The sequence below is a fragment of the Ischnura elegans genome, chromosome 8 (assembly GCF_921293095.1).
Source record: "Ischnura elegans chromosome 8, ioIscEleg1.1, whole genome shotgun sequence".
Taxonomy (NCBI): Eukaryota; Metazoa; Arthropoda; class Insecta; order Odonata; family Coenagrionidae; genus Ischnura; species Ischnura elegans.
In genome coordinates, this window is record NC_060253.1 from 62,594,629 (window position 1) to 62,617,227 (window position 22,599).

The 22,599-nt window shown below is 39.4% G+C and overlaps 1 protein-coding gene across 1 annotated transcript in view; it reads left to right on the forward strand.

Moving 5' to 3' along the window:
• The window catches only part of LOC124163837 (peroxidase), a 242,856-nt gene that overhangs the window by 198,821 nt on the left and 21,436 nt on the right, over positions 1-22,599 (forward strand). The window contains exons 2-10 of the mRNA XM_046540942.1: positions 3,079-3,249; positions 4,559-4,635; positions 5,294-5,387; positions 5,955-6,146; positions 6,846-7,042; positions 7,412-7,585; positions 8,102-8,180; positions 9,148-9,293; positions 19,461-19,702. Coding sequence (XP_046396898.1) covers positions 3,079-3,249; positions 4,559-4,635; positions 5,294-5,387; positions 5,955-6,146; positions 6,846-7,042; positions 7,412-7,585; positions 8,102-8,180; positions 9,148-9,293; positions 19,461-19,702 — 1,372 coding nt within the window. The remainder of the gene's footprint in view (positions 1-3,078; positions 3,250-4,558; positions 4,636-5,293; positions 5,388-5,954; positions 6,147-6,845; positions 7,043-7,411; positions 7,586-8,101; positions 8,181-9,147; positions 9,294-19,460; positions 19,703-22,599) is intronic.

Genomic DNA, 22,599 nt, shown 5'->3' on the forward strand with positions numbered 1-22,599 from the left:
CAACTTATCTATAAAAGTTTCTGTACGCACTGCCTTCAGCTGTGGGTGGACATTAAATGCACCACTTGCCATTTTGTATGGATCACTAAGTAGCTATAAAGTATGCCTGTAAAGATACCAGGAAAAAATAATGAACAATTGCTAAATATTAATTCTGAAGCGGAAATATGCGTCACTATTCAGAAAAAAGAACAGTAAATGGGAATTTTGTCAAAAAAAAACAACTTTGAAGTCTCCTGAGGACTCCCAAAAATTCATCTCTAAAAAATTATTTGGCTAATCGGCTTTTTAAAAATGTTACCCATTTCCCGTATGCATAGAAGGTAGGTCAACGGCCATTATCACAATGCTCAACTTTGAGGGGGTGCACCATACAGGCATTTAAAATAGTTACGATTAAATCCCCCGAATAAAGTTTGCTAAGACGAATCATTCGTATCATGGAGACAAGATCTCAAGCCAAGACTTTTCCTACGAAAAGGAAGCTGTTCGTTGCCAAAGAAACCAACCTACCAGTAGGAATGCAGCTTTTGAGTCTATAATCGGGTTCACCTCATAAAATTGGGTTGAACAATGGAAGAGTTATAGTCGTCGTAAACTCGCGACAGAGGTTACGCTCTCGGCAGCGGTTTTTCCTGAAACGTTTGGCGAAACACTTCCCCTGGACAAGCGACCATTGAGACGCCCACCGTGTTTCCATTGTGAAGTCGGAACACGAACGTCCGAGGAAGGCGATGACCCGAACTTTATCCGGGAAATCCAGTTAGGCCTCTCAAGCGAACGAGAAAACTGAAATTGGATGAACATTAATCAATGTTTTTACGCTTTACTTGTGAAGCCAAATAAATGTAAAGGGCAAATGTTGTAGTTGCAAATTTTTAGTAGAACATTCAGCTGATGAAAATTGTACTCTCTACATTCTGAATTGCTCAAAATAACCGAATGCCCTGGAGACTGGGTTTTATGATTTATTCATCTTAGATAAAATCTAGTACCATTCGTGAGGGCTTGTCGGTAATCACTTGTCTTTTCTGTTCTTGATCTTAAGTATAGTTTTGTTCTGGCCGAAGTAAATACATTAATGGAAAAAAAACACAATGGCTGTAATGCCGAGTAATTTTTGGAGTTATACGAAGCATCTCATTACCTTTCAATGTATAGCTATCATGTTCGTAGAATGTAGGATAGAGATAACTAGGCTGACCAGGGATATTACGTATAATCATCAACTAAGTTTGAACTAAAGCTCCTGGGCAAATACCTCCCGCAGAAAACAATTACATTAGCCATATGTAACAGATATTATCCCGTTTAAATCTTCTGTACAATTGCTTTCTTCAAGTAAAAAGCATGATGTAGCTCTTGAGTTGCTTAAAAACATAAAAAGATCCCGACGTGACATCAATGCTGAGGTTGACGAAGTTTTTGGCTTATCCAATCACAAGCTACCCCAATTCGCGATTCAAAGGGCGTCTTTCACACCTCCCTCAAGAAATTTCGCCAGACGCTACGAAATGTGACAAGAAAATTTTTAAATTTCCTTTTCTCAAACCTTTAGACGCTTTCCCTTCCAAGCAAGCACATGACATACCATTCTCATTTCATACATTTCAAACGATGGTAAAATTTATCTCAATTGAAAATCTACAGGCGGATGTGCACAAATTTATCGTTATTCTACGATTACCTTAAGTATTATTATTTCATTTTATCAGCTCATAAAAGAACCGAAAAATTCTTGACTGAAATCAAGGAACGATTTTGGCATGCCTCTTAGACATACGTAGGTTTTATGTGAGGGACAATCGTAATTTAGTTACCTTTATGGGTGTCTTTTGAAGGCTTCTAAGTGGCAAACTTAATGCAGTCTTATTTGATGGAATAAGGAACAGCACATTAATTTAAGCTAAATGGAACTATTTCGCAATGATTAAAATTGAAAAATAATAGAGTACGCCATTCTGGAGCTGAAACGACAAATTCAGCCAGTTACGAATCACTAATACAAATTTAAAGACGTATTTCAATACTTGATTTTCGTTATTGCGTAGCGGTGAGTGTATCTCATGAATTGGAAAATAATATGCTCAAAAATGAAAAAAAAAAGACTAAAATGAATTGTGCCATTTACAGGGATCGCAGAATAAAAATTATCTATGGATTCTCATATACTTTGTTCATTTATCATGGAAATTGGATCAACACTGTCGTTAATTCGTTTAAATGAGATTTAATTTAAACATTGCAATAACATAGAAAATACCTCGCTCGGTTCAAGAAAAATGTAATTTATCGCAGGGAAATTTAAAAAAATCATTTCCATTAATCTTTCGATTAAAAAAAGTGAAACGTCGCAAAGATTTAATTCGCAACATTAGTGAAATACGAACACATCATTGTCATGGACTACATATAGTCAGTTGAAGGCTTCTAAAAGACAAACGTAATGCAGTCTTATTTGATGGAATAGGGAACATTACCTTAAGACTATGAGGGTTCTAGGTGAACCCTCTTAAGGATACAACACACCGGGGCCGGGACCCAAGCCCGTGGCTTATACGCCCGATCACCCGGGAAGGGGCTGGAGAGGTAGGAAAAAGGATAGAGGCGCCGCCGCGATGGGAGCCCGCCGACGCCTCTGGGAAGGGATAGGAGCGGAAGGGAGGGGACGAGGGAAAAACACCCCGACGCTATAGAAGCGAAGGGGGCCCTACTATTAGCGAAACCAAGCATAAGCAATTAATGTTCTACCGATCCTAGTGGATTTTCCTATGAGGAAGAAAAATCCATCGATCGAATCGGTAGATAACATTACCTTAATTTAAGCTACACGGACCTATTTCACAATGACTTAAATTGAAAAATAATAGAGTACGCCATTCTGGAGCTGAAATGATAAATTCAGCCACACGACACACGGCATCATTTAAATCACCAGGCGATGTGCCAGTGAACTGTGCCATGAAGTTAATTCATACGCGTTTCAGATGCGGCTGGTGAGCCTTAAATTGTACATTTTTATAAAACAATTTGCTTACACAATGCCTTAAACATTTTTTTTCTCTCTTCTCTCTACAGGACACACATTTCAGCGACGCTGCTGTTAGCGATCTGCTTCGCCGCTTGCCAGTCTCACCAGTACTCGCCTCTAGCGCTGCACGCAACGGAATGCGCGCTCCTGCTGGAAGGTCCTCCTGGAAGAACCTCCGTCTTCGACTACAGCCTCAACGCCTTGAGAGGAGGCTCCCTGTAAGTATTAGCCAAGGATTGAGATTCCTCAAGCAGTCACAGTCTCTATCAGGATGGGCGAAGTTTAGATTTTTATGCTGGGAGTGGCAGCAATCCTGCCGGTGGTTTAGAGGCAATTGTACCCCCCCCCCCCCCCAGTGAAACGGGTGTATTCCGTATTTCCCTTAGTTTCCTGGGAAAATTTGTTTAAATTAGCCTCTGGAAAAAGCATTTTAATTACTATCAAATTAATTTTATTTTTTAATTTTTTTTGTGGAGGAATTATTCAAGAATATATGCTAACATATGCTGGTAATCGAACCCGGCTCACCCGATTGCCCATCAGGAATGCTAACCTATTTGTGCCACCAAGCCATTTTCTCTCGAGGCGAAACTCAAATTGGGGTTCATGTTATATGTTTTTCGATGGGTTTAAATGTTGGAATTAAAATCAAAATGCACTGCAAAAAGCTGGAAGCCGAGAAAATATTTTCACTGAATCGTTAAGTCATCCGCAATTCCTTTTCATAATGTCATGTGTCTAACTACCTTCCAAAACGCGTTAGAATTCCAGGTCCTGGAAGGTCCTATTCATCTATCTAGTCATTCCCTAACTAATCCAATCAGTTACAAGAGCGTAACAGTATATAAGAGCGTAATCGTATATCCCGGCTAAGCCAAATATTTTTTCATGCCGAATTGCACTTTTGGTACATATTTTCACCTGTACGCGTGACTGTACACCAATCCGCATGTTTCTTTGCAGTCTTCAATGCCGTCCTTCACAATGCTTTGAAGAGTTATCTCGCGACTGCGCGATCAAAATAATTTATTATAGTCAATTTTATTTTTTAATATCCTACCACCAAGGAAGGCATTCTTTGATGATAAAAAGCAAAATGAGGGCGCGAAGCATAATTCAATCCTTGTATTTATGACTTAACACTTTCTCAAAATTTGACCTCAGAGTAATTTTCATCAGTCTTTCGACAAAGCCATAATGAAGTAACTCTCAATTATTCAGTTTCCATAAGATGGTTGGCTTGGATAAGTGCTGGTAAAACTCACCAAAGACTAAACCAAAGACGTGTAAATTTGGCACATTCAGGTTAGAAGCCTCTTTCCATGCAAAGAAGGATTTTGGTTTGGGGTTTCAAAGGCTTCGCCTGGGACCCTTTATTCCGCTGCCAAACACTCCACTTTGATAAAGAGGCTTATACAATCCCCAAAAATTGGTCATGAAAGCAAAAATTTGCACGTGTAATCCCAATGGAGTGCTGTGATGTTCCGCAGTCCAAAAATTACCCATACATTTTCTTTTCTCTTACAGCGGCTACGAAGGACCTCACACGTGCATCACATACGATGCAGTCAATCAGGCATATATCCTTTCAAGGAAAAGAATACGTGAGTAAAAAAAATGATCACATTGCTGTATAAGTGCGATATTTTATTAGAGCCGGCAGAATAATTCTCATTTTTTTCAAATAATTTTTATTGAAAAATTCCTTTGAATTATTCAAATATTATTGTGCCTGCCGTTTCATTTATTTTTTTATCTTTCTATATTACGGGTACTATGTGCATGCAACCTTTAAATTCACCTAAACAGATAGGTTTGAAAAGTAAACTTCGTTTATACTAACATTTAACTCATGTTTAATTTGGTTTTGTTAAGAGAATGTTGCAATCATGATGATAGTATCACCTTTTTAATCTCCTATTTTTAAACCTTTTTCATTTTCGTAACTTGTAATTCTTGCAACTTACTTAATCATTCCTGCTGGTATTCGGCTTTCTTAGACAACCGGCTCCGTCTAACAGCGGACATATCAGGCTTGATGTTTATTTTTAAATCGGCCATGAATATTCATTAATTTGAGGCCGAAAATATTCTATTTATAGCTTAGTAAGGCCAACTTAGTCCGTGGACTAGCCAAATATTAGCGTTTTTTTATCGGAAATTCTTCATCACCATAGTTTGAACCATTACTGACTCCATTCTTTAAATTAACATCGGTATTCAAGTTAAGACTTTATGATAACAAATTTTTTTTCTCCACAGATGTCGTCCAGTCGAAGAGCCACGAATGGCAACCAGAAGAAATTGCCACCATTGGAGAGCTCCTGCTTGACATGTCCATTAGCCTCGCCAAAACGTAAGTTTATTCTAGCTACTTCTTCCAAGCTGCCGCTTTCATACCAATAGCCAAACTGCCTTTTTTGCTATTGGTACGAAACATTTTAATACAGCCACAAAATTGTTTTCTGAAATAGATCTAACCACCCTGATTTTATTACATGGCAGTTTTTACGTAATATTACTCTATGCACAAAATCAATAATATTTACTTTATAAAAACCTTAGATGCACATTTGAATTGAATTCTACCGTAAAGATATAAAAAACGTCTGCTAAATAACTTGGAAAAACGAGATGATTTCAATGTTTCAATGTCACAGTCACTTTCAATTTATTGTTCACAGCCCTAAATGATATAGGGTATGCGTAATTTCTATAGAAATCCTGGTGTAGCTTTACCGGGATAAAATATTTGCCAAATTTTTTAAAATTTTCTCGTCTGTTGTCTCTTTGATTTCCCGAATGGATTCATTATTTTTTAAACAATCATTCAGCTTATTGAATAGCTTGTTATATCCCACCGAATAAGAGTATATATCACATTGAAGGATGTGCACTAATCAGTTCGCTTCATCTCCACCAGCTACGGCTTGAGCTACGAGGATGTCGAGAAGGGCCTTCCTTTGATCGACACGTCGAAGACACTCGTGAGGGAAGTGTGTCCACCATTCCTCTCGAACGTCGAGTGCCGACCAGGAAAGTACAGGCGATACGACGGACTCTGCACCAACCTCCAACACCCAACGTGGGGCGCAACAATGACGCCTTTTACCAGGTGAGGCGGCGCAAATCAAATGGTTAACAGATGGTTTATCAACGACATGTGGGAGGTAGCATTCTAAAAAAAAAAAAAAAATGACAAAGAGAAATAAAGTTATGTAAGCGAAAATAGGGGAAGATACAAATGATTTATCATAATTAAGAGTACTTGTTTATTTCCAAAGTTATTTATTCTCTTATTTTATTTTTATTTTGAGACAACTTTGACTTTGACAAAGACTCCTTTTATTTGGAGACAAAACGATTAGAGGTGGAATTTAGGTGTTTTTTTAATAACAAATTTTCCCAAGAAATCATAAATGAATCCTTGAAAGGCTTACATGGATAAATCATTCTTTCCGTTATTCAAACGGAAACCGCCGGAGAGGTCAAGCTGAAAATCAAATGATTAACGAGAGACCGCAACGATGGTAAGAGAAATCCACTGTCATGAGATAATTATTCAAAAAAAAATAATTGTCAGTGCAAACCTCCATCATGGAATGCAGATAGACAGCTGAAAATTAATCAATTTTTCGATATAAAGAAATACACGCTAAAAGAAACGCATGGTTCATGCTTACGCATGGTGATTTGCGAATGCTAATTTGGTTCCTCGACTTTACTCAGGATCAAGCCATCTGGGGAAATTGGCGGAGGGTTTATTTTTCCTACAGGTGCAACTGATGACATACCCTTCTCATCTAATTTTCAGGTTGGTAGGCCCTCTGTACGCTGACGGAATTACTGCGCCCAGGATCAGTGTCACGGGCAACCAGCTCCCTCTGCCCAGGATAGTGTCCCGAGTGGTGCACCCTGACGAAGGATTCCACGATCACGCCGGAACCGTGATGGTTGTCGCTTGGGGACAGTTCATGGACCACGATTACACACTCACCGCCACGCCACTGGGTAAATACAAACGCTATTCAAATTGCATCAAGCAAAGGGGGTTGGATCGCGACTTAGCGATTCAAAATAAATATATTAGAACTATCTTTCATTGTTTTTGGCAAAAAGTTGTGAATTTATTTTTGTAATTGCAGTATACGTTGTCCATTTGGTTTCAGTATTTATTAACTAACTTTCCCAAATTATCTCTTGAAAGATGAATTGAAAGATAAACTTAATTCCTTGCTTCAGTAGTCATCTATTGTTTTAAATATGAAGATAATAAAAAATTGTCTCGATGAAAATGCCAGAATGCACCATTAGCAAAATCATAGGTATGTAATTACTCGTTCCAAACGGAGAATAATGATTAGAATTTCTCCAATACAGATCCTCTCAACCGTAACGAGCCTGAGGAATGCTGCCACCGTCCTCCCCATCTCAAGAACCCCTACTGCTTGGAAATAGAAATCCCGCAAGACGATTACTTCTACCACAAGCATAATGTCAGGTGCCAGGACTTCGTCCGAGGATTCCCAGCTGTTCGACCAGGCTGCAGACTTGGTGAGCTAATTTCCCCAGCCGACTTTAGTTTCATCTAATCTATTGCATTTAAGAAACAACCCATTGGCTTACTTGAAGTTTCCCAGTCCCTTCTCAAAAAAATATCGAAGAAAACACAATGCTTGTTATCACTTCAAAAACAAGTCCTAATTATGTACAAATCGGCTCCGCGTGACCAAACAAAAGCACTCTGCTTTCACTCACGATGCTTAATAAACAGAAGAACAAAAGCCAAAATTATTTCGATGAAAGATGCACGATTCAATTAACCTCCATTGTTCATCCAAGATTGAACCTCTAATAATTTATTTTGTGAACCAACCAGGACTTATGACATAATTATGGCAAAAATTGTAGTTTAAAAGCAATTTATATACTGAATGCTAATTCAACCAGACTATTTACCTAAAAACTGACTCGTCAGCTGGAAAAACAAAGGTAAATTATCCATATGATCCAAAACTGTGAATTTTGATATTGCTTTCCTATTTTACTAATTCTTATGTTTACTTCCAGGTTCCCGTTCACAATTCAACACACTGACTGGAGTTATCGACGCCAACACCGTTTATGGAGTGTCGGAGAAATTCGCTAGGCAAGAATAATTAAACAAATATATCATTACGGAGAAGCTAAACTTTTTGATGTCCATAGGATTTGAATTCTAATTTACTACACAGGTCGTTCTCTCTCAAATCTCTCAATGTGCAGTTCACTGTTTAAAATATGAGTCATGTCATATTCTCTGCAAATTGACGGTTATTTTTTTTCTTTCAGCCGTCCTTGAGAATTGAGACAGTAGCCGAAGTGTAGGAATAAAATTAATTCTGAGTGGTATCTCGAATGATTAGCAAGCCCCTTATATCGACAAATCATTCAAATATAACCTGTATTGCAAAAGTAATTTCACCCCCTTATATTGAGGTCCTCAAATAACTTAAGTATTGCTATGCACGCCAAAAATTACTTCTCCATAAACAAAAAAAATTTTCCGGGTGTTTTTACGCTTAGTTTAAACCAAATAGTTAAGACAAGACACGAGATTCGCGCACGACTACTTTTCTCTTAACGAATGAATTCTGTGTGTAATTCCCACGCAGTTTACAAAGCATTCATCATCACAAGAGGTTGTAAATAATTACTCAGAGATCTTTCTAAATGAGTTAGGTATTGGATAATTGAGCAGCACATGTATCAAACCTGTCGCCAATTATTTCTTTTTTATTCTCGTAAAGCCAAAGACAACAATTTTTCTTCCTAAATAATTTTTTTAGCGTCAACTTAGAATCTAATGCTTCGAAATCAGCTTCCGAAAAATTCTTTAGAGAAATAAAGCTCAAAACAGCAACTAATGGTCCGAAGCGTCATATTGCCGGGTAACGGTAGCCATCAGCCTCAACAACAAAACCTAATGGTGGTTCCTGTCTCCATTTTCATCCTGGTGGTTGGACTACTAATCGTGTCTTGTCAAGATTAGTTGGATGATCGAACAGCGGTATTAAGAGCACCTCAGCATAGGACTCTAACGCATAATCTCCAATGTATTACTTTTCCCCTTAAAGGTCTCTGAGGACTGGATATGGTGGACTTATGAGGATGAACCCAGCATTCTCCGAATACGGACTTAAGGATTTGTTGCCTCTGAAGCTTGATATCCCTGACGAGGGCTGCACACGACCCAACCGATCCATGTACTGCTTTGAAGCTGGTAAGTAAACATTCTTTATGGTATAAGCATAAATCCCCATTCACAATAACTTAACTTGGCCTAACTTCACTACTTATGAACTAGATCAATTAATGACGTAATGCTTCAATCACAGTACAAACTTCATAACGATCTTTACATCGATTTTAAAATACAAGATTTAAAATAAGTAAATAAATTCGAAGTCTCTAAAAATTTACTATTATCTGTTAATTTATTCGTGAAAAAGCTCCCTTACAGCTCTTTTATTCCGAGAAAAAGTTGAATTTTTACTAAAATATGACCTTTCTAAGTTTATTTTAGCCATTGTGAGTTGTTGTGAATCAGCAGACACTCTTTTTGAGTTTGAAACTCCATAGTTACAATAAATTAATTTTTTGAGACATGGCTAAATTCCCTACTCCCTTAAACCCATGTAAAAAAGGGTTTCATATCATTCGTTGCACTAAGGGGTTGACATCTGGTCCATATTACTGGGTATATAAGGGTTCTGACAAATACCACATATAATATTTTAAGATCTATTTTTTCCGGAGTTTAAGGATATGATTTTAAGGAGAAAATTCCCATTATCCAACAGAAACTGCAATCTCAAACTTCAAAATTCTCAACTTGGAATTCCATGTTTTTTCCCAATATTTGTAGTGCACAAAGAATGAATGAGGAGTCTATTAAAAAAATACCCACCTCACCTAACTCTCACTTTCCCATCATTATCAACGGCTTACTCAATCATATTTTCTCAAAACTTCAAACTCAGACTCACATTTCCTTAAATAGAGAGAGAGCATACTTTATGGCATACTCGACATCACGTAGAAGGATGAGAGTAAAAAACATTACGCCAACTGTGTTGATGTAATATTTTTTTGTGGTTGGATGTGGTTGAGTATATACGATGAACAGTCTAAAGCTCATTCCAAGATTCGAAAAAATAAATACCTCGTGTCACTCCGAAAAAAAAACAACTACCAGCCACCCTCAAGGGTTTGATTGAAGTAAATGGAATCGATAGAAAAAATTTCCTTCGTCTTTATCAATCTTTTCACGACATCAAGTCGTACGACTCAAGATCCATGGGCTCATTGCTTTGGAATACATGTCTGTACTCACGTATGGGAGAATTTTTCTATATATTGCCTAATAATGCGTTTGCAGGAGATTGTTCGATTTTATGATGTCTTATTCGGGTTTTGTGTCATCCAATGCCACAGAGGATGATAAAAAGTTTTCCGCTATTCGAGAAGATAAATCGATTTTTTCGTATTTTCCAAAGGTAATCATTTCCTATCACGATGAAACTGAGAAAATGTAACGAATGTCGTTTATTACAGTGATATATTTGGATAATCTATTTTATGCATTTTTTTATCTTTAATAAGACTGCGACTATGTGCTACTTGGAACGCAATTGCTCCTGAAGCTCCAAGTACATGCAAGCGAAGTTCCCAATAAAAGATTCTGTTCATTATTAAGGATTCTTTCAACTCTTTACCTCAAAATTCAGACCCATAGGTGTATGCTTAACTAATTACATCATAGGCCTAGGTTCGACTATATGTCCTTCCATTCACCACGGATATAATCGTCCATACCATATTCATGAAGGCAAACTATTCCACAAAAAAGTTGTTGGCATGCATTTGTTTCAAACCCTTGAAGAATAAGGTTTGACGATATCCCCAACTTCTAATTTCCCTTACATTATAAGAAAAATCCAAAAAGTAAGAAACACCGTCCGGTAAATGTTTGGCAGCAGTAGATTTTGACAAAACAACAGCGGATTCACAGTAAAGGTCTACAATGGAACCAAATTTTTTTTTCGATGGAGTACTAAAGAGGCAAAGCATCACTGAAGAAATAACGTGAAGAATTAATTAACTCGTACGTCTTCAAATTCCTTCTTGCCGTTTCATCCCTAGGGAAGTCACGGACAAGATTTCCCGCCACATTAAATACCATGGGAAAGTAAAAAACAAGGAAAAAACAGCCGACAGACGATTTCCCAACCTTCCCGTTCACCTCGCTCCGTTCCTTCTCTGCCGTTAGCCTTTCATTCCAATTTCACTCCGCGATCTCATCTCCCCATACACATTACAATCCTTTCTTTCCATACACAACACCTCGCTCCCCTAATTTCACTCACTCGAATTGGAAAATAACCCCCACCTTACACCGCCACTTTCGGGCTACTTGTCTTGACTGTACCCACACTCAATTTTCGGAACCCTATCTTCATAGATATTGAGCACCAAATATCAATCCACGACCTCAATAAATGAGTAGTTTAAGTGCATGTAAACGAAAAATAAGAGGATAACTGAGATTTTCGGTTAAATTCATCAATGAACCCATTGGTGGATTTAGGGGGATGGCACGGGGGCACGTGCCCCCCCTCCCTGAGACGCTTTAAAAATAGACAATATTTTTATAGTTATAATTACGTTCGTTTTATTTTGTGCATTACGGAGCCTCAATCGTTTAATTTAATATTAATAACTTTCATATCAAAATAAGGAGAATATTTTCTACGGTAATTGTTGTATTTTGTTTTCGATCTCAAATATGAGATGACCTGTCAGGCCCTTGTGTAAAAAATCCTGAATCCGCCCCTGAATGCACCGTTGTGGTACAGTAGGTTGTTCCGCACTGATCAATTCCTCGAGATGGTTTCGAGATACGAGGTGCATTCAAAGTCTTAAGGCCTCCAATTTTTCTCTCTGGACTGGAAACAAATAGAAATATTTGTGTTTTATAAATAGAGCGTGCACACTTTATCGATACGTTACAGAGATGACTGAACTGTAGGATGGATAGAACTGTTTTAGAATCTTGAAATTAAGACGTTTTCCTTACACGAGCAGTATGCAGTCATTCATTTTCTGAATTTTCATGGTGAGCCACCAGTTGAAATTCATCGACAGTTGAAAGAGACATATAGTGATGGATTTATGGATGTCTCGAAAGTGCGCCCTTGGGTGAGACATTTTAATGAAGGCTGTTCATCGATTGACAACAAACCAAAGCTATCTAGGTGATTTTAATTTTTTATCAAAACAGACTCTTAAAGAAGCCTTCGCCGTGGCGTGAAATAATGGTGTCAACATTGTGAAAAATATGTGTGTCTGCAGGGAGATTACATCGATAAGTAACACCAGTTTCATAGTTTTCGGGTGAGTGGCCAGTTAGAAAAATAATCGGCAGCCTTACAACTTGAAGGCACCTCGTATGTTATAATAAAATGTTTGCTGAGAAACCAAGCAAAATTCAGAATGATAGCGATTTCGTATACCATTTGAGTGTACTGGCATTTTCCTCGTTCATAATTCAGAAATGATTTTGTAGTCATACAGAAAACCCTGTCGACGGCACTGCGACTAATTTATTTTAAATTGCACTGAGAGATTTCCTTCTCATCAGCAAAGATTTCCCATGCCAAATAGCGGTGTGAGATGGCGACCATAGTTTCTGAAAAGGTATAAAGAGAGTCGCAGGCGAAAATTATAACGAGGGTGTATAAATTTGTCACGGAGGAAGACAGCTTCCTCCTTTCACCATAGCGAAAGTAAAAGGTGCATGCCGCAGCTGAGATCCACGAGTTTTCCACTAAAAAAGGAAGAGGGACGAGAGAAACGAGAATAAAAGCAGTGAAAGTATATCACAGTTGTCCTTAATAAAGAAATGTAACCAAGGCCACCCCTAACCTAGAAAGTACACAAAATCATTATAGTTTCTCGCCCAGCGGAGCGCTCAGTCGGTGGGAATTAGGGAAACCCTTCCCAGGCGTGAAATGACTTACAGCAGCAAGTTCATTAGTCACAAAAGTAGTTTAACACTATGACTCCGACGTATTGTAATCAAAAGCATGAGGGAAGGGTTATGATCATCATTATTGGTAACCAATCCGAAAATATTGGATTGACGCAACTTTACACTCCATTCCCCCATCAGCTATCCTTTCCATATTTATATTGTAATTCATGTATTATATACATTTATAATTCATGATCTCCCCTTGCATTTCTTCTCTCCTACTAATCTACGCGGCTACTTCTATAGTTATCTTCATCAAGCCACTATGCCTCTTGATATGGCCGATTAGGTTCTCCCGAACCCTTCTTAGAGTTTTTATAATTCTCTTTTCTATATACACTCGCAGGGGATGACAAAAGTTTCAACAAATGCGGAACACGATCCCGTGACCTTCGGTGTAATAGATAGGGACCCCGCCGCCATCAAGGTCGCGATTTTTTTTTCAGGAGCAGCTTAATATACCACGTACCGTTACCGCGTAACTACCCTTTAGCACGACATCTCAAAAATTCAATTGTTCAGGACAGAGCACGTGAACTTATGAGGTGAGATTCGAGGTCGTGAGTAATTCACCGCTGGACGTCTCCCAAGTTGGCATAGTTCCTGATGGGAGCCAGGACAATAAACGCGTTTATTATAATAACATATGGACCGACTCCTCCCTGGAAATAGTAGGTACACGAAGCTGCGAAGCAGCGAACAGTATGATTAAAGATGGGGGAACGCAGACGTGAGTACAAAACATAAAATCAAGATTTTTTGGTGATTAAATCTGATACAGTGATGATGGTTTGTGCATCCTAAACAAAAATACATGGGTATATGTGCATCTTAATCCCGAATAAAATCGATGTGAAAGCAAGTTTGGTAGAGGCAATTTACTTTACTAATTTCATGCGATCGCCTGTAGAATTCAAGTTTTATTTCACATTTTCGAGTACATTCGATTGCTCTGATTTATGGAGACATGTTCATGGACATTTATTCAACCAAAGTCTGTAATGAAACATAACTTTCGATCCCAATGCTCTACGATAAAAGACAGTAACTCACGCATTTATGTATTTAATAATTTTAATTTTACGCACCATGAACACACAGTAATAGGGTGAACTATTTTCACAACTAATCATAATTGCAATCATTACACAAAAAAGAACTTAATACACTAGTAGTACAATTAATTACCAACTCTGTTAAGGCCGGCTGAATATCACATGCAAAATTCTATAGGCACAACTTTATGATGTTATTACACGACGAAAAATTTCCTTAGGTAAGTTTTATATAAAAATCACTTTTTTTCACATTTACGCGGCTACTTCACGACCCCACTGATTAGACACTTTTAATAACAGTTTTTGCTCTCCTTTACCTTCATTCTGAATTGTTTATATGCATAATTCCTTGTAATTTTAGGAAAATCACAGTGTTAGGTGTAACCCTCCAAGTGAATCCCTACGCTTAATTTTACTGCCCACGGTCAAGCGCTAAAGGACGATTCACTCCAAATTTGTTATCAGCAAACAAGAAAACACAAATTGCATAATTCCACAGTGGAAACATCATTCGATTTGACCGGGATTCGAACTCGGATGCTTCGATTTCCAACCGAGTGCTTTAGCCAGCTAAGCTACCGAAGCATCAATTCCTCAAGTGTACACATTTACGCCTTGTTAGCTTAATTAGCTAAAGCCATCGGCCGCAAATCGAGGAATCCGGATTCGAATCCCGGTCAAGGTGAATGAGTTTACTCTGTGGAATTTCACGCATATATGTGCATTGAAGATATTCCCTTAAGTTATCACATGGCTGGTCCCCATATACTAGAACAAGAAAACACAACCTCACCACGTATGGAGCAAATCGGATAAATTCTTTCTTAAGGCCTTGTTACACGGTACATTAACACGCCCAAGTTAATGCACGTTTGCGTGAATGATTTTGGCGGACGGGAATGGAACATGCACGAATGCATGAACCAAATTAGAACAGGTTCAATTTTCTGTGCATGCATTCGCACAAGTTGGGTGGTTGCACGGTGCATTTTGGCGTTAATTCTCGCGTTCATACATGTAGACATCAACCCGTGCGTTTTAATATATCGTTCATGCCTGTATTTTGGGACACGCTTGAACCATGCAGCGCGCCCCGGCCAAGATTTTTCACCCGTCTCACTCTGATTTCGGTTCAACGATTTGTTTTTTTTTTTTTCTTTCCTCCTTGCGGAGTGGAGGTCGCCACGCAATATGTGGGTCAGTTGCGGCTACTCATCAAAAACTTTCTCTGGCGTTACTTACTACTGACTACCGACTGGGAGAAAAAGGTCAGTATTTTGAAATACATGGCAGATAACATTGAGCGGAGAACCCGGGTCCGACGTTTGGGCGGATGAGAGACCGACAAGATAAAAAATAAGCCTGAAATAAGTCATCGATCGACCTCGCTCTGCCCTGCTCTCGTCTCAAAGGGTTTGGACAGAGGAAACGTTGGCTAATCGTAAGAAGGCCGGAAAATTCAAAACACATCCCACGCAGCGTCGACAGTAAAAATTATAATGCGTCGGCTCGGATTCCGTGTAGTAATGTCGGTCCAATGCCATTTTTCGAGTAATCGATTTTTAATCGAAATTTAATCGAAATAAAATTTTTTTAACAAAAATCGAAATTTGAACTAAAAGATATATTAATCGAAAAAAATCGAACTTTCGAAAAATACAGTTGGTACACAAAAATGTTTTTTGTTCATTCAGAAAACACTTAAAATAAAAATTTGAGTAAAAAGTTCCCAAAAAAAAAACTCAGAATACATGATGATGCAAAAATTTAAAAATGCACGCACATGTAAGGTTTCGGATTACCGCTTGGAAGCATTCGGATTCACTAAAATATTTAGCAAAAATCAATTGATTGAGATGCTTTCTTGATGATCCAGAGCGTGCCTTTCCAATTTTACGTCTCAAATATAAATGTGTTTCACTTGGGACGGTTGGCGTTGTCATAGGCCGGGAGTGACGCTGCTGAGATCAAACGAAATGGCCAAGATCGAAGTTAAAAAATCGAGTTTGTATCAAAACTCGAATATCATGACTCGATATCGATTTCTTCGATCAATTGCCTCGTTCAGATTACGACTGTTCCAGCAATCGCTGGAACACAACCTTTGCTGCCCTCTAGTGCTAACATCTAATGTGAACGAGAAATTGACGGTTAGCAAAGCTTTTGAGGTATGCAGGATCAAGATATTACTATGTTCAACGTGTATTTAACGAATAGTTTTTCTTCCACTCATGTTATTCCTTGCTTGGACAAATCCATGAAAAAAATAAAGCGAAGGGAGCTTCGCGAACTTTTCGTCTTTCTCTTGTCGCTTCCTCTTTCGGTCTCCCAGCGCATAGCAATCATAAAGTAGCAACGCTAGGAACTACGTGAACTATTGTCCGGACATGCATTCACACAGCTAGTTCTGCCAACTATCGTTAGGAGGATCGCTCGGACAATCGGAGTCTGTCCCTATATCTCGGACTATCCCACTGTCCCTATATTGGGATTTTTCTTCCTCATAGGAAAATCCCACCGGGATGGTGGTAAAGAAATAGCTTCGCTTGGTTTCGCTAGGTAGGGCTCCCATTTGCTTCCATAGCACTGGGGTGTTTTATCCCTACTCCCATCTCCTTCCAGCCCTTTCCCTTCCCTGGAGGCACCGGCGGGCTCCGATCGCGACGGCGTCTCTGTCCTTTTTCCTTCCTCTCCGCCCCCTCCCCGGGTGTCCTGGCGTATAAGCCTCGGGCTTGGTCCGGGGCCCCGGTGCGTTGTACCCTTAAAGGGTTCGCCCTGAACCCTCATGATTCCTATCGGAGTCTGAACGGGGCATATGAGTATTAAAACTCGACTTTTGATTGTAATCGAAATCCACTTTTCCATCACTGGTTCCGTCCGAATATTTTGGGACATGCAGCGGGCGCCGGCGTTTACGCCAATGGTCATGAGTTGGTACCTAAAGTCTGAATGCAACTATAACTAAAGTTGACGAAGCAAGAGTTGTTGCAAAAGAAAATAGATATTATCCCAAGCTAATAAAGGAGGCTATCGAAATATTGAAGACACATAAAAACATGAATAGAGAAGACGGCTACCCTCTCCACAACTCGTGGAGGAGGGTCGTACGAGAAAAAAGGAGGTGGACCATTAAGCTTCCAGCATGAAAAATTGGCGCCGATAATGCACTATAGGTCACCAAAAACTGAATCCCGACATCGACCTGAAGACGCCGGATGGAATACCGGAGTAACTGTCGTCGCAAAGAAAATCCACGTGGTGAAACCCAGAAGCATGGAGACATCGTCTGAATCACACGTTCATTATTTCCGTCCCTTTCGGTGCACGGAAAATGATCGCGTGAAACGGTCATTTTTTCTGCCATCATTGGAGCGATAGCTAAAGCTGTCCCTAGGGGTGGAAAAAAAAGTTCGTGCGATTCAGGCTTGACGTACATGTCGGTAGGCGATGGAATCCGGTGGCCTCCGTTTCAATATTGGTAAGAACTTCAACGCCTTCGACTTTTGCATGAAAATTGCACGGTAGGACTTGCCACCTTTCCCGAGAGAACAATCCGTGAGAATGGCTTTCACCGTGTATCGGACCCTTCGATAAAGGCGAAGCAATTTTCTCTGGGAAGCTATTCATATCTTCCGATAAATTGATCGAAAGGCAAAGTCTCCTCCGACTAACAATGGACAACAGATTCTATTTTCTCTCTGGCCTTTATGAACCGAACGTGCCACACGAATTTGGTGTGAAGGGTCGTCTTTTCACCCCACAAGGCGATAAAAAATCGAATAGGAAGGATTTCCCGTACTTCAAAAGACTTTTTCGGTCCCAAGCACAAATCAATCGAACGCTAGATCTCGAGGAAATATAGGAAATTTTGTGCACACCTCACAATGACTATAGAGACTTATCACTATGGGAGAAATTTTCTTCCTCAGTAAAGTTTCACACCGTATAATTTTCCATCGTAAAACGGGTGGGAGGAAACAGAGGTGAAATTAATTTTCATGATAAATACTTCGTGCAATTTGCATGTTTATCGTGCGGTAAATGGCTTGCTAAGAGAATACTTCCTTCAGGATAGAGGTCCAATTCGTAAACATTCTGCACGGCTCTGTGATATCTTTCATTTTTTTCGCATACACTCCTCTACATCTACGAACTACCCCGCTTGGCGCCTCAATAAGTGTGTAGAGAGAAGTACACATTTCAACGCCAACCCTTATTATATAAGATAACACCAAATTAAGTAGGTGTAGAAAGATATTTGACTACCTGAGTTCGACCTAGCATTTTTTCAGTCCAATATTGGTGAAGGTCCAATATTGGGGAAGAATTCCTCCACCTATCCATTCGGAAAAATATCTCTCTTATTTTATTGTTTCTGCCGGGCCTAGATATATAACATATCTTTTTACATCTACTACATGATCCGACTTTTTAGCCATTTTCCCTAGCACTTAACAGCATTTTCGCATTATTAGGTATTGCAAATCATTTTGGGGGAAAAGTTGTGAATTATTTTGCCCTCGAAAGCCAAAAAATTGGATCCAATCTCTTAATTTGTTTGATGGGACGGATAAAATTGCACTAGATTTAATCTCTTTCCATTTCATTTCTTCTACGGTCACGATGGGCTTTGTTCATCTTTTCTTCCTTTTCAGTCATTTAGTTCCTTTTGATAACATGCTATTCAAGACTGCACATTTCCTTGGAAACTCACTAAACCGATATGAAGGCCGCTGTACTCGGTGACTGATCATGCGAATGAAATCATTCGCCGTGTATAACGGAAAAATTCGCATGTAAATAGTCATGATCATTCAATTAAAATTGGAACATGTTCAATTTTTGCCCGCAAGATCCCATGAACAATGGCAGTGCGAATTATTTCAATCGCATGATCATTCACTGTGAATAGTCAGTAGTGGATGCATAAAAACTCAAGGGGGGGGCGCAAAAGATATATTTATCTACTTTTACTTTTATCACGATAAAAAATAATCAAGTCACACGCAAAGTTTCACAACATTTTATTTAAACTGACTATACACATATTCCAGACAATACCATATTACGATATGAAAGGTTGCAATTGTGGTTATGCAATGTTTGGCGGTAAGAGGCTCCCGCAAGGCGACACCTGCTCCCCCCATATGTATTCGCCAATGTGAATAGTGGCCTTTTGCAATGATCTTCCTTAATAATTTGGGTTCCACTACTTTGCGGTGATTACCATCTTTTTCAATTTTGAAAGTACTCATTTCTTTGTCTCTCATTTGAATAATTCCTATTTTTATTTCAGGTGAGATCCGTGTGAACGAACAACTGGTTCTGGCTTGCATGCACACTCTGATGGCGAGAGAGCACAACCGAGTGGCCCATGCCCTGTCGCAGATCAACCCACACTGGGACGACGAGACCTTGTACCAAGAAGCCAGGAGGATCGTCATCGCCGAAGTCCAGCACGTGACCTACAACGAATTCCTTCCCATAATCCTCGGCAAGGAGGTCATGCACAAGTTCGGACTCTTGCTCCAAAAAGAGGTGAGTTTTCCTGAGAGACTTGATTTCTTTCCTATTCCCTACAGAAATAAAAAAAAGCCGGTTGGTATATAAAAAAGCACTGCGGAAACAAGTGACTTTGTACGCAGTCACGCGCACGGGTGCAGTGGCGCCGACTCCATGGGGCCTGAGGGGGCCCGAGCCCCCCCAAAATTCTTTGTGGGTGTGAGGAAAAAATATGTCAGACTTGTCGATTTTCCCCGGAGCGTCCCGATATCGAGATTAAAGTTATCAGGGTTCTAATGTTGATCATATGACTCTTCTAAAATGCTTCAAAAACTTATAACTCACTACTTATAAAATTTCCCGGGGCAAGATCCCCGGTTTGGGCCCCCCAATATTTTTTGTAAGTCGGCGTCCCTGCACGGGTGCAAAGTTAAATACACCAACGGGTGAAGTTCGCCATGAAAACATATTTGACTTGGCCGGGATTAGAACCCGGATCTCCCGATTGCCGGTCAGGAGTGTTAGCCTGTTACACCACCAAGCCATTTTCTCAGAGCGAACTTCCGGTTGGGTTTAACCAAACAAACAAACTCCTGTTAACCTGCTGTTAAAAATTAACCAAAATGTTTTTAAATTATTTAACCAAATATTAACCAGTGTGAGGGCAAAATATGAGGATAAAATATTTTCGAAAAACAGTATGGCTTTGGCAAAGGAAAAGTTCATATCCCCCTTGTAGATAGCCCCAATGTTATTCTATTTTGCTCAGAACAAACGATTAATTCGTCGCAAATAATGACTGATTGAGCGAAAGTGATGTGTCCTCTTTAATTTCATATTATAATCAAACCGTAAATGCTTCGCCTGGCAACTTTGGCAATCGATTTTTCTCGTTAATACAGTGTTCACTGTGTTGGCGTGAAAACGCAACGTCTCGGTAACTGATAGTCTAAACCTGACCTCACATCTAATCCCTCATGATTTCATCGAAATACAAAAAATAGCACCCTATAAGTAAATAAGCTCTTATAAATTTTTTTTTTAAACCAGCCTTTATATTTAGGACAATTTGTAAGATTTGTGTTGAATATGTTGAGTTGTGGTGAATATGGTGAGATTTTATGGGTATCAAAAGGTGCAAAATTTTATGACCAACAACTTTTGTATATAACACAAGGCAGAAAAAAGGAAAATTTGTAAGATTTGTGGTGAATATGTTGAGTTGTGGTGAATATGGTGAGATTTTATGGGTGTCAAAAGATGGGAAATTTTATGGTGGATAACTTTTACTGTGGTCGCAAAACACGAAAATCGACCATTTGGAACTTCTTAGATCAAAAACATGTTTTGGGGGGCTATAGGTTGACTGGGGGGTGGTTAAAGGGGGTTGGAGAGAAAAAGTTATATTTTCATGTATTGTCATCGGAAATGAAGAAGTGTGCAAAATTTCAGCGTTTTTGCTTCACAGGAAGTGAGTCAAATTTGAGTTACAAGATTTGTACCAGACAAACAGACAAACAAACAGACAAACAGACAGGTTGGTGAGTTGATATAAAGGCTGGAAAAAGAACTTCTGGGAACTCTTTACCACACAGTTATCCGTCCACGTTGCGAATCGCGAAGAGAATTCGAACATTTCAATGCTTTAGATATGATCTTTCGCAGGGTCACGGACACTCCTGTACTGGTTTCTTGTCGGAAGAGATTTTCCTGGGGAGTATCTGGATTGAACTGGGTATGAAGTCCATGATTTGCTACAGTGCGTGAAGAAATTCGAGAAACAAGTTTACTCACGCAAGGGTAGAAACATCTGCGAAGTAAGGGTCGAACTCTGCCCTTTCTTTACTCACCGAGTTAAAATTAGCAATCCTCCCCGAAGAAATTTTTTCTCGTAAACCTCTTCCTTATGCGGCGTACAGCATCTTGTTGTATCCCCTGTACAATGCCAATACTGCAGCGAAAATAACTTACGGGAAGAGTCATTACAATTTCGATTTTAATAGGGAATGATATTAAGGAGTATCCTTAGCTCTTTTTTATAAAAGGTATTCCACTAGTTAGGATAGGTTTACGAGAAGTGTTTTCTGAATCATCCCTCGAGTCACCTATACGAAATTCTAGTTTCCCTCTATAACTCTCACTACCTTCCTTAATGCCCAGTAAGGCCCATTATACTTCATCCTATCTATTAAACCTACTCTACCCCTTCTCCTCCCTAGCTTACCGAACATTCCTCCATCTAGTTTGTCTTTTCACATCCTTTTCTTGCTTTGTCAGCCGCGGTGGCGGCGGGTTTAAGTCCTCGCCTGCCAAACTACAGGTCACGGGTTCGAGTCCCGCCTGGGTATGTTTCCCCTTTCCAGAGCATGGTTGTTCGTTGCGTGCAATTGTTGAATTTTTAAATACCCCGATTTAAAATGACCTTTGAGAGCTGTATTCGGTGGTTTGGCAATACAATGAAAAAAATGAAAATGAAAAAGGAACTCGCTCCATACTAACCCTCTGACCGGTGGTGGATCAAGGATAGGGATAAGGGCATCGTCGTACCCAGCGAGGGGTAGGAGGGGGCAGCTGCCCCCCCCCCCCCTAGATGCAAAACTCGCAAATACCTTTAAGGAAAATAAAATTTTTTCAAGTATATAATTTTAAAAACTAATAAAGAGCTGTTAGTTTCCTTAAAATATTGATTTCATTCACCTATTCCATGCTTAAATCTTACCTACAACTTGAAAAACCATGGCTTGCCCCCCCCCCCCCCCCCCGTGCCCCTAGTTTTGACCCTGGGTACACGCTTGGACAAGGGGCAAGTAGGGGGTAACATCCCAGCAGTAGTGGGGATCATAACAAAATACCATTCTATCTAGTGTAAATCGGATATCCAAGTGGGGGCTATAGCCTCCTAAGCCCCCCATAGATCCGCCACAGCCTCTTGA